The 16709-nt window shown below is 37.6% G+C and overlaps 1 protein-coding gene across 10 annotated transcripts in view; it reads right to left on the reverse strand.

The window, feature by feature from the left end:
* Positions 1-16709, reverse strand: part of NARS2 (asparaginyl-tRNA synthetase 2, mitochondrial) — a 132284-nt gene that overhangs the window by 10692 nt on the left and 104883 nt on the right. For 6 of the 10 annotated variants that reach the window (XM_068976903.1, XM_068976900.1, XM_068976899.1 and 3 more), the window contains 4 exons: positions 13093-13191; positions 12956-12993; positions 7127-7193; positions 5436-5573 (listed from right to left, as the gene is read on the reverse strand). In XM_068976903.1, coding sequence (XP_068833004.1) covers positions 5436-5573; positions 7127-7193; positions 12956-12993; positions 13093-13191 — 342 coding nt within the window. The remainder of the gene's footprint in view (positions 1-5435; positions 5574-7126; positions 7194-12955; positions 12994-13092; positions 13192-16709) is intronic. The other 4 variants (XM_068976897.1, XM_068976901.1, XM_068976905.1 and 1 more) reach the window with 4 other exon arrangements.

A 16709-nucleotide genomic window follows, 5' to 3' on the forward strand; every position in this document is an offset into this window, starting at 1 on the left:
TACTGGAGAAGACTCTTGAGAGTCCCTTGGACAGCAAGGAGATCAAACCAGTCAATCCTAAAGAAAATCAATCCTGGATATTCACTAGAAGGACTGATGATGAAGCTCCAATACTTTGGCCACCTGATGTGAAGAGCTGACTCACTGGAAAAGACCCTGATGCTGGGAAAGATTGTGGGCAGGAGGAGAAGGGGGTGACAGAGGATGAGATGGTTGGATGGCATCATTGACTCAATGGACATGAGTTTGAGCAAACTCAAGGAGATAGAGAAGGATAGGGAAGCCTGGTGTCAGGCAGTCCATGGAGTCGCAAAGAGTCACAAACCACTTAGCAACTGAATAACCACCACCATCCCTTGGTTGAGTATTCTTCCTTCCAAGGTGACTTCACAATATGTAGTCTATTGAGTGTACATATCCAGTGTTTAAAATTTTATGATTTACTAAGTAACACTGATACAATTTTTAAAATTAGAATACTACTAGGTGATCCTGGCATCTTATCAGGGACTGCTGGGCAGTCATTTGTCCTAATCACACATGGCTGAATGGAATGAATGGACATTATTTTCTGTGAAACAAATACCCTAGCTGAATATTTGCCACCAGCCTTTGGAGGAATTGCTTAGGACTCAAATTCATGGCATGTGACATTTTGCATGTTTGCTTAGATTCACTTCATTTAGACCCACAATCTGTCCCTTTCAAATGATGAAATATGTTTGGTCATTTATAAGTTATTCTTATATGTTCAAATGAGCAAAAACTTAGGCTATCTGAAATCAGAAAATTTTAGCGCTGGTTAGTACACTGTAGGTCATCCAGTACAATTCTCTAATTTTTATGGCAAGAGAAGCTCAGGCTCAGAGAATGGAAAGACATGCCTAAGGCCATACAAATAACTAGTCCATACAAATAACTAGTAAGAGAGCTGGCTTTCAAACTAAGCACTAGTAACTTCTTAGTCCAGTGTACTTTTCATTATAACCTTTGTTCATACCACTATTAAAATTATTATTTTTTGGAGAGGGTGAGGGGAAGAAAGAAAGAAAAAGAAACTATAACTGTAAAAATATACCATATTACTATGCATTACCTCTGGCCAAATGTTATAAGCATAGGTTAAACATTCTCCTATACCCCTCTCTTGACTTCCCAGAGAAGGCAACTGTGAGACACACCTGTTTCAATATTTTTAGATTGCACTGCACCCTTTGCACAAGCTCTTGCAACCCTGCTCATTATCTGTTACTGCATCCCTACTGAAAGAAACACAGAAGTCAGTTAGCTGACCTAAAGCCTGTTCACTCACCACTGAAAAAAATAAAGTAGGGATGGAAGCCGACACTTTGTTTAAGTGAGCTGAAAAGAAATCTAGGTTGCTAATAAATCAGTGTTGTATATATCAGTAGACTGAGTAAGTTATATTTTAATAATTAGCTCTGAGAAGCTATAGCACTGCATAAATTACAAAAGTACATGAAAGTTTATTATAATACTTTCAGGTTTCAGGCTGTGAGATCACATTAGAGAGACTGTCGTAATGAAGGCTTCCTGGTACTTCTAAAGGTAACTGTGACTGCAGTCTATCAGAGAATTGCCTTTCAAGGAATCTTATGTAACTGCATTTAATAGCAACACCCTGCCAAACCCCCACATACACACATTTTAGCAATACTGTGCTTTAACACAATAAAGACAATCAAAATTTAGAAAGAAAGAGGACTTCACACTTATTGACTACCTACCATCCCAAACACTGTGCTATGCATTTTTCGTATTATTAATTATGAATTAATTCAATCCTCATAATTCTGGAAAATATTATCATCTAATTTTTACAAACAGAAAAATAAAACTCAAAGAAATTAAATGGCTTACCTAAGATCACATAGATTATAACACAAAGACCTGGGACCTAAACCCAAGGGTGCCTGATTCTAAAGCCTGGGGACATTCTTATTCCATGGAGCCAACATTCAAAAAAAATTTAGAGTAAAAGCTGCTCTTTAGCTTCCCAGGAACTTCCTTAGCAAATCAACTCACTCACTATTTGTCTGTGCGTGCATGTGCACACGTGCGCTGCGTCCTGTCCGACTCCTTGCGACCCCATGGACTGTAGCCCATCAGGCTCCTCTGTCCATGGGATTTTCCAGGCAAGAATACTGGAGCAGGTTGCCATTTCCTACTCCTGGGGATCAAACCAGTGTCTTTTGTGTGTCCTGCATTGGCAGGCAGATTCTTTACCACTGAACCACCTGGGAAGTCCATCACCAAATAGATATCAGGTGCCTGTTATGTCCCAGGCATTATGCTAGGCAACAGGACACATTCATAAGTGAAAAAAAAAAGGTCCTCAAGTCCTTTGGCAGAGAGAAAAGTGTCACTAAATAAACAGTTATACAAATAAATGTAACAACACAACCGTTTTAAGAAATAGGATGGACTAAGTTAGTGACTCCGGGTTTGCAATTTAAAGTGGTACACTGTGGTTTAGTGCATCTCTGACTCAGAAGAGAGGCTCAAGGAAGGTTTCTCTGTGGAAATGATCACTGAGAAGAGATCTAAGAGTACGCAAAATTACTCAGGTGAAGAAGGCTGTTCTTAATCTAGGGAAGGCTATGTAAAAAGGTCCTGTGATGAGGGAAAACCCTGCCTACCTATCGGAAGACGTGAGAAAGCAGCAGCCAGGCTACAGTGAAGCTTGTAGGCCGAACAAAGAATCCTGACGTTTGGCTTAAGAGCAGTGGGAGGCCACTGGACGGCTTTGAGAAGAGGGAGAGTGTGACCAGATTTTCATTTTCTAAAAGTTCAAGCTGAAATGGGGAGAATGAACTCAGAGGAGGACAGAATGGATGCAGGCAGAAGACTGGTTAGGAGGCTACTGAAGTAGTCCTGGCAAGATGTGATGGTATGTTAATCCAGAAACATGAAAGTGGAAATAAAGAGAAGTAGATGGATTAGAGATTTATTTAGGAGTATAGAAATGACAGTTTCAATATGTGAAGTGAGAGAGGAGAACATTTAAAAGATGACTCAGGACTCTGGCTTACACAATTAGATGAACACTGAATTTTCAAAGAAAATCAAATTTTGTGGGAGAAAGGGAGAAGGAGTGAAATCATAGGTTCAGTTTGGGGTATGTTAAGTTTGAGGTGGTTTTACGATGTATAAATGGTGGTAAGACAAGTCCAGAGCTCACAGGAGAAGTCTGGATTCAAGACATGAATTTCTGAGTCATATGAAAATACACAGTGAGTTGTGGGTAAAGATGAAATCATCTGGGGAAAGAAAAGACCTGGGGAGAAAAGGATGGAGGCATGAGGAATTCCAGCATCTAGTGAAAGAGGATGAACCTGAAAAGGAGACTGAGAAAGAATACTCCACTAAGAAAGGAAGAAAACTAGGAGAACGCTGTCAAAGAAGTCAAAGGGGGAAGAAGTTTTAAGAAGAAAGTCCTAAATAGTGCTGAATAATGCTGAGAGGTGAAGTAAAAGACTTTACAAGTCTGTTGGGCTTAATAATATGACAATTATTACTGCTCCCAGAGCTTCAGTGGTACAATTAGAGGGAATGATAGTGGTCTGAATATAAATCACATTAGAAGGCGGAGGAATGAGTGGTATATACTGTGGTGGTTATGAAATATTCACCATCCTTAAGAAGACTTTAATTTGAGAAAGGAAAATTTATATAGAGACTACAAAAAAAAAGACACAATGCCACTAATTAGTTTTACTGATCCTTTAAATGCCATAGAAATCCAGAAAAGGCAGGCTCAGGGTGACTGGGTGAGCTAGGGAAGTCATCACAGAGCAGGAAAACCTTAAGCAGAGTGTTTTTAAGTGCAAAACTGAATGACTGAAAAGTGCTCTACTGAGGGAAATTGAGAGGAATATACTGTGTGTGTGTGCTGGGGGAGAGAGGTGGAAGTGGGATAGGGTGGAGTGATAAAAAAAAAGGCAAGAGCTACAGACAAGTTCCTGTTGTTTTGTGATGTAAGCTCAACACTGAACAGACAACCTGCAACTGGATAATCCACTCCCCAGTTACGCTCCCTTTTTTTGCTGCCAACCTGTGGGCCTATTCATTTCTCATAACTGATTATACCAGAGACTTGGTAGGGAGAAGGGAAAATAAGTGTCATAAATCAACTGTGTTGCTTACTGCACTTGGATAATGCTGGTGAAAGGTAGGGATGTGTAAAATCAGTGGCTAACGTGTAATTTTATATTTGTGACTTCTGAGGTAGTGTGGTAAAGTGGAGAAGAATACAGACTTCAGAGCCAGAGGGAATCAGGTTTGAATGAGAACTCTATCACTTTCTATCCATGGAGCTGAGAAATGCAATTAAGTCTTTTTGCACTTCACTTTTCCATATGTAAAACTGGAAAAACATCGAGTTTCTTGGCACATCTTCATTTGTGATTTGTGACTTAAGAGATAACATGATAGTATGTGCTTCATACTAATTGGTGGCTCCTACTGTTTCAGGAATGCTGTAATATGAGCAAAGACAGGAGAGACATTCAGATAACCTTGTATACCTAAGATGAGGCAACTTTATTTATTAGGGGGTCCTGATCTACATTTTCCTACTGGTATTTATCTAAAAACAAGTGAAAAGTACAAGACAGCAAAGTTTACATTTAGGACCTTTTCTGAGATAAACATAATTGTCTCATAGATTTTTACAATTAATGCTATTAAAAACTATTCAATACATATTTAAAGAGTAAAAAATATTCTTATTTTATGTTACTGCCAATTTTGTGAAGGAGAGGAGACAAAAAAAGAGAAAAAAAGGAAAATACCAGAAATATAAAAGCCAACTATAGTTGAGGGAAAAGAACAGAGGACAAGAAGAGCTAAAGAGGACAGACAGACAGAGACAAGATAGGCAGAGAAAAGAGCTGGTCAGCAGAGGACCAACCAAGAGGAGAATGTGCCCAGACCTCTTCGACCCCTCCACAGCCCTCCCCTCACTACTTCTATTTGACAGTCAAAGTACTCCAAGCTGCCTGCTACGCCAAGCCAGCTCTTCCTTTGTCTGATAATGCCATACCATCATCTCCCCCTACCGCATGTGGTCTCCTAATCAGTATTTAATTTGATAGGAGACTGGGCATATTGCTATACACTGCTCTAGGGCTCTCAGTAATTTAAAAATACAAAACAAAACGCACCTACATTTGCATCTGCTTAACTGAGGACACCGTACGACAGAAACGAGGGAGTGTGCTTACAGAACACTGGGATCTTCTTTGGAAACACATTTTTAGAGGAGCCTGTGAGAAATGTTATCATTTTAAGAGAGATAAAGAGTGAATGATATAATTTAAGAAAATATGCCAAAGGATAAATTAAATTAAATCAAGGGGAAAACCTCAGACTCTGAGATGACTAACCCCGATTTATTTAGTGTGTTTACTTACTGTGTGCTGAGGGCCATCTTCATTATCCCTCATGTAGAACGGCTTGAGTGCTAATGGATAATTAATGACAAAGACTGGTATGTCGCCACAGTGCTTCACCAGGTATTTTTCATGTTCAGTGTGTAGATCAGCACCCCACTGTAATGAGAAAAAAGAAATTACCAAAGGAGAAGACAGAGCTGAAATATACAATGCAGGACCTAAAAATAACCTTTATCAGTGTCAAGGGCTTCTCTTCCCTGAGGATCAGGGATGTGTGGAACCGTCTGCTGAGGTTACACAGATAGAGAAACTAGAGAGAGATGTGTGACCAGAACATTCAAAAGCCTGGAAAGATGAAAGCTGGAACTAGTAGATAAATACTGTGCTTTCTGTGCCCCATCTGAGGGAGCAGCATTTAGCAGACAAATAGGAAGACACAGTATGCTTTCCACAGTGCATAAAAGCTGATTCAGATTCATAATTTTTATTAATATTGGCCAGAGCTTCTTCTACAGTTACTGTTCCTAAGTTTCAGGAAATTAAATGATGAGAGATAATGTTCCTAATACTGAGTCCATCTTTGGCTAGCTGGCTTCTCCCAGTGAATTCTTTTTTTTAAGAGTCAACTAATATATCAGGTGCTCTTTGATGAATATTTAATAACACTGTTCATCTATTTATTCAGCAAACACTAATGTGCCTATTAAACCCCAAGTACCATCTAGGTACTGAAAATAGTGGTAAGGAAAACAAAACCCCTAACTTCATGAAGCTTCTAGGGTAGAAAACAAATATTAAATTAAATCCCAGAGAGATGTTATGGGGAGGGAGGTGGGAGGGGGGTTCATGTTTGGGAATGCATGTAAGAATTAAAGATTTTAAAATTAAAAAAATAAAAAACTAAAAAAAAAATTATACAAGGAAATCAATTGATTATAATTATAATAAGCACAGGACACTCATAACTTAAGAGAAAATCTAACCTAACATCTAACTTAAGAGAACATCTAACTGGGAATAGAACTGGTATAAGCAGTAGTTTCAAGACAAAGGTATTATACTCTTAACATTATCTTATTAGTCCCACTTGTCTGGCAGTATCTTAATTACAGGAAAGAAGCACTGGCAGAGAAATGAGGAGACTTGCCTCTAACATTCTGTGCATGGTCACTAGATTATGCTGTCTTTCCAGACTGATATCCTTGCCAATAAAATAAAGGAGCTCTGGGAAAAAGCAAAAACACAAAACTCAAGTGTTCTTCAAAGTGGATCACAAATTAGAAGCCTCTATAAAGTTCAAAGGAAAAAGAAACCTGTTTAATGTGTTGCCTAGACTTATTTGATCAAATAACCTCTTTTGTCTATCAACTGGTAACATCATTCAGAAAATACTTTGAGAAACACTGAACTAGTTGATTGCTACACTGATATTCTATTCTATATTCTACGATATTTCTAAAGAATTTCATCGTTAAACTTGGAAAACTTCTCTATAACTGCTTTTGTCACTGCTAATCCAAATGATATGATTCTAATTCAAAAGAATTTTCCAGTCTATATATGTCAACAAGGTTGGGCAAACATCAAAAAAACCCAATGTACGTATATGAAATACTGCATATTGCTAAAAAGAGAAATAAGGTTATTTTAAAGGATTCTTAATGAAATCAGATAAATATGAGAAAGAAATTTTCATATATATATACTACCTCTGGAGTGAAGGTGAAGTTCTGGGATGCCTGCTTTAAGATCTCCACTGCCTCAGTGTAAGAAATGCTGGAGAGAGAAAGGGTAAAATCAGAAAAAGGTCTATATAATGGTCTGTTGTTAATTAGTGCATCTGAAAGCTGTAAAAGGCTTATTTTCATACTGTTTTTCAGATTACACATGAATATCAAATGATTGCTGGGTTATCAGGAATGATTATAAAAAATGATTATTGATAATCAGGAATTATGGCTGATTTAATCTTATGAGAGTCTGAGCAGTGTGAAGAGAAATGGCCATTCAATAATCACACTTGTAGTGTACACAAAGAAGCTAGTCACTCAAGAAAGTAAAGATTTTTTCTGAATTCATGTTATGCTAATGCCTGAAAAGGTGTGAAATACCGAGACTGAAAGAGGAAAACTCTCTCCTGAAAGCTATCATTCATTCACCCAACATATACTGAGCATTTACCGTGTTCTAGGCATCATTCCAGGCACTGGAGATCCAGTAAATAAAAACAAAGACCCTGCCTTTATGGAGTGTGTGTATGTGTATAGAAAGATAAATAAACCAAACTAATAAAATGCCAGGGAGCTACTGGTGCTATGAAATGAACAAAGCAGGACAAAAAGAGGGTGTGTATGTATGTATAGAAAGATAATGAACAAAAATAATATAATGCCAGGGAGCTACGGGTACTATGAAGATAAACAAAGCAAGGTAAAAAGGGGGTGTTTTGTGTACTATTTTAGATAAGATGGTCAAGAAAGGCCTTGCTGAATTGGTGACATTTGAACAGAATCCTGAATGAAGTAAGGAAATGGGCCATATAAATATCTAAGGGAAAGTATTCCAGGCAAAGGGAACAGTGAGTACAAAAACCTGCAGTGAGGAACAGTTTGGCTTATTCAAGGAACAAAAAAAAGCCCATGTGACTACAGCATATTGAATAAGGGGAAGAATGCCAGGAAATCAGATGGGAAAGGTAATGAGAGGTCAAATCCTACGAACTCTTTCAGACCATGGTAAGGGATTAATGATATATTCTAGTATTGGAAGATTGTTCAGGAAACATACTACTGGTTACCTCAGTAAGAAATCACCATGCTAAAGCAAGCCAAACTAAACATTTAACAGTTTGAATAGGTGATATATGCATATGGTTAAAAAAACTAAGATGAATAAAACAGTATACATCTTCATTCCACCCCTTACACATAGCTACTTAGTTCCTCTCCTCATACACAATCATTGTTACTGGTTTCCCGTGTACTCTTTCAGAGGGCTTAATGCATCTCTAAGCCAATACTAATACTCAATCTCCCCTTTTTATAGACGGCAGCTGTAGCGTCACACACAGTCTTTTACATCGTTTCTTGCTCAATATCTTGCAGATATTTACACATCAGTATATAAAGAACTTTACCTTTTGAACTATTACATAACATTCCACTCTGTGGATATATCCTAATCTCAAACCAGTCACCTACCAATGGGTATCTCAGCTGGTTCCAATCTTTTGTTATGGCAAATCATGACCACATATATCTAATTTATGCTTCCCAGACAGCTCAGTTGGTAAAGAATCCGCCTGCAATGCAGGAGACCCTGGTTTGATTCCTGGATTGGGAAGATGCCCTGGAGAAGGGATAGGCTACCCACTCCAGTATTCTTGGGCTTCCCTGGTAGCTCAGCTGGTAAAGAATCAACCTGCAATGTGGGAGACCTGGGTTCAATCCCTGGGTTGCAAAGATCCCCTGGAGAAGGGAAAGGCTACCCACTCCAGTATTCTGGCCTGGAGAATTCCATGGACTGTATAATCCATGGGGTCACAAAAGAGGTGGACACGACTGAGCGACTTCCACTTCACTTCACATGCTCACACAAATTTTGAACATGGGAAAAACAGAACTGTTGGGTTCTAGAGTACCTGCATCTTGGACTTTTTATAATTCTGAAAGACACTGCCAAAGATATCATCCATTCCCCTTTTATAGGGTTACACTGATTTATGCCCACTAGTAGTATATGAAGGTGTTTCTCTCCTCTGCAACAGTATTTTGCATGATTAAAAACAAAAATCTACAAGCTTTCTGAAGACCTGTGAGCTAAAGAAATAACTTACCCAACCCAAACTTATTCTCTGAAGCAAAAACAAAGTTCAAATTTATAATAACTAACTGGAAAGAGCTGTGTCATAAAGTACAAACAGACCTACCGAAGCTATGTTTTGAGTGATAGGTTTTTTAAGATGGAAATTCTATTCAAAAGAAAATCTAGTATTAAATAACAGATAATTTCTACGTTAGAATGGTGTTGGTGTTGACAGTAGTAATGCTTTTTAAATGAGCATTTTATAGGAGGGAAATTGAAGCTTAGAGAGGTTCAGTAATTTGCCAAAAACCACTCATGTAAGTAAGAAGTAAAGCTTGATGTGCTGACTCCAGAGTCTAAGCTTTTAACTCCTGAGATAACGCCTAAACCACCTGCAGTTTCATATGTTCTATTGAAACAAAACATAATGGGCCCTGGGTTCTCCCTCTGACTCTACCATTTACTAGCTATGTAAATCACTTCATCTCAATGATTTACATCTTTATTTAAAAAAACCTAAAAATACAAACATTAAAAAATTAGGTATTTACACTTATAAAATGAGGACACAGGGCTATACTGTCATAAGTTTTTTTCTGCTTAGATATTCTACTGTTCTGTTCCATCAATTACTTGATATGATCTATTCATTATACTGAGAAATATAAGAGCAGTCAAAAGGGGAAGCACTAGAATCTTGTACCATTGATACGTTTCAGGTACAACATCAGGAAAAAAAAGACTCACGTCTAAATATCTCTCCTTATTCTAAATGTTCTGCAATACTCTGCCTATACCTTAAGTTGAGGCAGAACTTTCAAGTTTAAATTACAGTTCTGACACTGGATATCCTTGATGGCCTTCAGCAATTCTACTTTTTCTTGGTTATGCATGCGTGCGTGCTTAGTTGTGTCGGACTCTGTGTGACCCCACGGACTATAGCCGGCCAGGCTCCTTGGTATGTACAGGGAATAATATTTCTTCTCCTTCCCAGAAACTATTTCCAAAGTGCTTTGAACTCTGAGAATCATGTAATTTACATATTCCCTCTGACTGTTCCATCCCCTTTTTGTTTCTAGCTGCTGGGACCTCTCTTATATGCTAATGAAGTCAACAATGCATTTCATAGGATTTCATAATATTTTAACTAACGTCTTTAGATGTTTTATAGGAGGGTTTTCAAATTATCGAGTTTTTGACATATTGCTTAAGCAGCATTTGGTCATTTCAACAAAATTACTCAAGTTATCACTTTTGAGATGAGAAAATTGAAACTTAATTACTCAGAGTTGTTGTGAAGATAAAATGAACTTCAGTATATGTAAAGTTTATCACTGTCTGATACATAGTAAATATTCAATAAATGGTGGGTATTTTCCCTTCATCTAAGATCTTACTCATTAGATAGGAGCTGGATAACTTCTCTTAAGATCTGCCTGATTCTCTGTTACCAGCACAGATTCCTCGAGATGCCCAATTTATTTCTTTATCTTAATTAAAAATTTTATCAAAATGCTTATGTCCAGAACTCTCCTGTACATTCCAGATCTGGACACTCAAACTGCCTACCTGACATCTACAAACGGACATCTGAATGGATCTCAATTATAATGTGACACCTCATGGGATGAGCCTGTTATCACCTCTCTCTCTTCCCACAACCCCCCTGCTACTCCTTCCTCTGTCTCCATTTCCATAGCTATGTAAGTCAAAGGCCTTCAAGCCACTCTCTTTCTCACTCTCAGCAAATCCTGTTTGCCCTCTCTTTAAAACCTATCCTGACCTGGACCATTTCTCTCCCCCTCCACTGTCACCATCCTGGTCTGTGATTGTTAACTTTATGTGTCAAGTTGGCTGGGCTGCAGTACCCACATATTTGGTCAAATATTCAGGATATTTCTGAGAAGGTGTTTTTTGGGATGAAGTTAACATTTAAATCAGTGGATCCTGACTAAAGAAGATTCCCTCCCTAACAACATCTAGTTTGAAGGCCTTACTAGAGCAAAGAATGGCCTCCTCCAAGAGAAGGAATCTGCCAGCAGGCTGCCTTTGACTTGCTCTTCCCTGAGTCTCCAGCCTTCAGAATTTGAATTTGCCTAGTCTCTACAAATACGTGAACTAATTCCTTAAGATGTTCTTTTCCCACTTACCCATATAGCTAGTTCTCTTACTCTCTCGAGAGCTTTACTCAAAGATCATCTCAGTGGGATCCTCCCCACCATGCTATCTACCATTTCTATCTCCTCATTCTTTCTTTGTCATATCTTCTATCTCTTTTTTGGTTTCTCCCCCCTTAGTATTACTCATTTGCACAGATTATATATTTCACATTTTTACCTTATTTCTTGGCTATTATTATCTCCACCAGGAATGTAATCTCAGTGAAGGCATGGAGTTTTATCTGCTTTGTTCATTGCTTTAAAAGCAGTTTTTAGATGCTAGAACAATGCCTGGCATATAGTAAATATTCAATATACATTTAAGTAAGGAAAAAGTCTCCAAAGCCTGCACTTGTACTTCACTGCCCTTTGCTTTTCTACCACAGGGCTCCTGACTCTTCCCTCCTTTGCTATTCCCACATTTGCTGCCTTGTTATTGGTTCAGGGTCAACAATTCATCACTTTTAACTTGAGTCTGCAGGTCTAGGTTGCTACCTTATTCTCAGCTCGGTCCAGTGTGCCAAGTTTTTCTTATTTCCCTCCTCAAGGATAGGTTGGATTCTTTATTCTCTTAGAACAGAAACCTGCTAAATTTAAGATGGCAAGGGAAAAATGATACTAACTACTTTGAGAGACAATCTTTTATTCTTCAAAGTATCAACCTTGCTTCCTTGATACACTGTAAATACCCTGAATACTAAGTTTTTTAAAATTTGTTTTAATTGGAGGATAATTACTTTATAATATTGCAATGGTTTTTGCCAAACATTAACATGAATCGGCCATAGGTATACATGTGTCCCCCCCATCCTGAATCCCGCTCCCCATCCTATCCCTCTAGGTTGCCCAGAGCACCAGCTTTGGGTGCCTGGCTTCATGCACTGAACTTATACTGGTCATCTATCTTACGTAATGCTGAATCCTAAGCTTTATGGAAATTGTTTGTATTAGATATAAGAAGTTATTTGCTGTTTTTCCCATATCAAGTATGTGTTTCATAATAAACTGTGAAAAGAACAGCCTATCTGATTAATATGACTGGTTGACTAAACAACCAGTCCAATATCAAATGCTATATAACAGGATTACAGTGAAAATGAAGCAATAATGTATGTGCAGTATTTACAGTATGAATTTTTAGGTTTTAAAAAATTGGCTTAAAAAACAGTTCAGAATATATTTTCAGATTTTAGCGAGCAAAAGCAAAGAAAAAGAAAGAAGACTGAAATAGAGAAAAACAGAGAGGCAAACATTACATGTATCTTAAAAGCATACTTTTTAATCAAGCTAGATTTTGATTACTAAAGAATTAGTCTGAATTGCAGTAATACAGCTAATAATTACCATGTTCATTTATCTTGCTAAGATTTATTCATTATTTATTCATTCAACATTGATTATCAACTATGAACCAGACACAAGAGCTATAACTATCATTAAAATACAAGTGTCCCTTGAGTCTAGGAAGTATGATAAGCAGATAAACAAACAAAAAGAATTAAATACATAATAAATTATGATAAATATGATGATAAATTATGAATAAAGTTCAGAGAAAATATAACATCTACTTACACTAGAAAGTTGTTTTTTAGCATATGTTCTAATCTGTCCTTCGTAAAAAAAGAGAAAAAAGAAAATTTATTAAATCCAATTAGAGTCATTGTATGTAACTAACACAGTCAGAAGGCTTTATCCACAAAACTAATTACCTTTTGGCCAGGAGCTATGAATTTGTGACAGAGTTCAACATCTTTAGGACAATTTGAGAGAACTGTCATTGCTGTAGTCTTGAAGAGGTTCTCCATAACCTAAGAGAAATGATACAGAATTGCCTGACATGTAAGTTTCACGAAAAAACCAGCTCTGCAGGAACTACTCTCCAGGTTTTAGCAACTCTAAAGCTATTAGGCCTCTTACTTTCTGAATATACTGCAGCAAGCTAATTCAGTTTCCAGACTGATTAAAAGAAACATCACAACTTCTCAGAGTAGGAGGGAAAAAAAGAAAGAAAGAAAGAGAAATGTCTGAAGTTTTTGTTAACAGTTTCAATAGTAGTAATGAAGTGACCTGTCAAATGAACAACTAACTAAAACAAATTGATGCCTCAATTTCAGTCTATTTGCTTGTAGAATCAGAGCAGTTAATGGTACCTGTTTTATAGGACTGCTGTGAGAATTAAATGAGATAATACATGCAGAAGACTTAGCTCAGCGCCCAATTCAGAGGAGCACACAACCAGCATCAGTTGTGAAGAGTGGAACCTTCTGAAAAGTGCTTCATTCAGTCATTGATAAATGAAAGTAAACTTTAAGATTATAGAAGCAATGAGATCTACCTTCATCCAAATACATACATTTTTGCTTTGCTAAAGTATAAAGTAAAAATAATATAGATCAAATATGACACAAATCAGTATATAAGATTTCATTCTACCAGCGGTGTCTTTAAGTCTCTCAGGGAAAAATTTGTTCTGAGAAGAAAAAAGTGACTGGAATGGAAAATATTTCTAAAATATTTTTAATCCAAACTAAAATTCTTGTTTTGAAGTCAATGAGATCATACTATGAATTCCAAATGTGTCTCCATAAAGAAATACATATTAAGTCCAGGCTGCCCCACCTGGAGAAGGCAATGGCACCCCACTCTAGTACTCTTGCCTGGAAAATCCCATGGACAGAGGAGCCTGGTAGGCTGCAGTCCATGGGGTTGCTAAGAGTCGGGCACGACTGAGCGACTTCACTTTCGCTTTTCACTTTCATGCACTGGAGAAGGAAATGGCAACCCACTCCAGTATTCTTGCCTGGAGAATCCCAGAGACAGAGGAGCCTAGTGGGCTGTCATCTATGGGGTCGCACAGAGTTGGACACGACTGAAGCGACTTAGCAGCAGCAGCAGCAGCAGCCCCACCAGACAGTTGTCTCTCTTTCCTCTCTGAATCACCAGACACCCTACCAATGCTGCAAATACAGTGGGGCTATATAAGCGTCTGAGTAATTTAATCGATCAACTACAGGAAAGAACTTAATTATCAAATATCAACTTGTTAGATTTATGTATGTATATAAAATATTCTGGGCTTCCCTGGTGGCTCAGTTGGTAAAAATTCACCTGCAATGCGGGAGACCTGTGTTTGATTCCTGGGTTGGGAAGATTCCCCGGAGGAGGGCATGGAAACCTATTCCAGTAATCTTGCCTAGAGAATCCCCATGAACAGAGGAGTCTGGCTGGCTACAGTCCATGGGTTTGCAAAGAGTCAAACACAACTGAGCAACTAAACATACACATAAAATATTTTATACTTCGCTTTATATTATTTTATATTATACATGTATTTTATAGAAAAGTAAGGAATAACTTGACCAAAGAAGAGCAAAAGGAGGCTGAAGATGTTTTACTTTGAGGCTATATCACCTTCAATCCAGCAGAGAGATAAAGAAATTACTAAGTAACTAAATGATTTATGAAGGGTTATCTCTCTCAATCACTGAAAAAAGCCAATGTATTTTGGGAGTAATAAAACACATAAATTGGAGAGTATGCTTACACTATTGAGAGACAAAATACACCTATCTGCAAGATAAAGACTGTGCCACTAGGCTGGTAAAACAGTATCTTTGATGAGCAGGATATTTCCATTTGAAGAAGAAAACCACTGGCTCTTCTAACCTTGACTTTCAGACTATGTTTTATGAATATATGAAAGAAAACAGAAACTTAACTGAAGAGTTAACATAATCCTCTGAAGTTTTAAAAAAATATATTATTCAATAGCACTGAAATATCAATAGTACTATTTAAGTGTTTATACTTCATAAGAGGAAAATATCCCTTGTTACAATACTGATTTAATATTTAAGAGACTGCTCTTCATCAAGGTATTATTTCCACAGAATTCAATTTATCAAAGGGAGAAAATTAAAAGAAGCAGAAGATTACTTTGGGAGGAACATATTTTTTTCTTTTATCTTTAGAAAAGATTTATATTTCAATTAATCAAACTATTCAACAGTGTATATGCCTGGAGTATCACTCAGTGGAGTAGCAAATAATTAAGAATCATTTACAGAATACATAATTATAGAGCAAAGATTATAATGTTTAATTAATTCTAACATAACCATGTCTATTGTCTTTATGAACTTTCCCTCTGGTTTTATGTTGGGGCAGTGGAGAAGCAGGAGGTAAAAGGTGTGGTTCCATTCTCTACAATACTCTCATTGCCTGAGCCAAAGAATAATAAAGAATTGGGTGGTGAGCTAAAACTAAAAGGTGATTAAGGAATTTTACTGACTCCATGAGGCTCATATTCTGAATCCCTAAACCTGGAAAGGCGTTACTCAACAGTGTTACTATTAACATTTTTTGCCAGACAATTGTTTGTTGGGGGGGAAGAGGCTGTGCACTGTCGATGCTGAACAGCATCCTTAGCCTTTACCCACGAGATGCCAGTAGCAACCAGTCTTCCCTACTCCTCCGCCCACTCCCTGGTAGGGACAAAGAAAAATGTCCCTGGGGAACACTGCTCTAGAGAAATCAGGGAGAGACAGTAAAGGAGTATATGTAATTAGACACTGTGGGGTGTGGCCAGAACACCCCCTCAGGACCAAGATCTTTATCTGCTGGGAATATTAACTGCTGATGTTTCATAGTTGGGTCCTTCTTCAGCAACTGTCCAGACCAAGAGTGCTGTCTTACCCACCCAAAGTTACAACTCGTCCCAGGCTATCTCGTGTCCAATGACTGGCTAACAGGGGGAGGCACTTGCTTTCCCATGGGACAACCATGAAGGGCAATTCTAGCTTACAAGGTCCTCACAGAATTGGCAAAGGCCTCTGTAAACACATCACAGTTCAACTTTTCCTTCTGTTCAGTGGTGCTGTCTTCCTTTCCTTTCCAGATATTTCTCTAAAGAACATTCCCCAGTACTATCTAGTACTATCTACACACAAATCTCTGCTTTAGGGTTTATTTAGTAGGAGATCCAACTTAGGATAATAAAATTGTGACTCCATTCTGTTAAGAGGAAAAGGTAGTATTTCTGTTTTAAGTGGAATTGGGTCATTTACTGGGTGAGTAAGAGTAGAAATGAATAGAAGAACTGATACAAATTTCTAAAATAAACATACTGTAATTAGAAAATCAAACTAAGATATTAACCAAAATGGTAATGGAGAGAGAATTCATATTAACAGGTAACAAATTCTGGGTATTTACTAAGAATCAGGAACTATCCTAAGTGCCTTATAATATTAGCTGCCTAAGTAGGTATTATTATCCCCATTTTCTGGATGAAGAAATTGAGGCTCAGAGAAATTAAGTCCCATGT

This window comes from Capricornis sumatraensis, chromosome 8 (assembly GCF_032405125.1).
Source record: "Capricornis sumatraensis isolate serow.1 chromosome 8, serow.2, whole genome shotgun sequence".
In the NCBI taxonomy this organism is placed as follows: domain Eukaryota; kingdom Metazoa; phylum Chordata; class Mammalia; order Artiodactyla; family Bovidae; genus Capricornis; species Capricornis sumatraensis.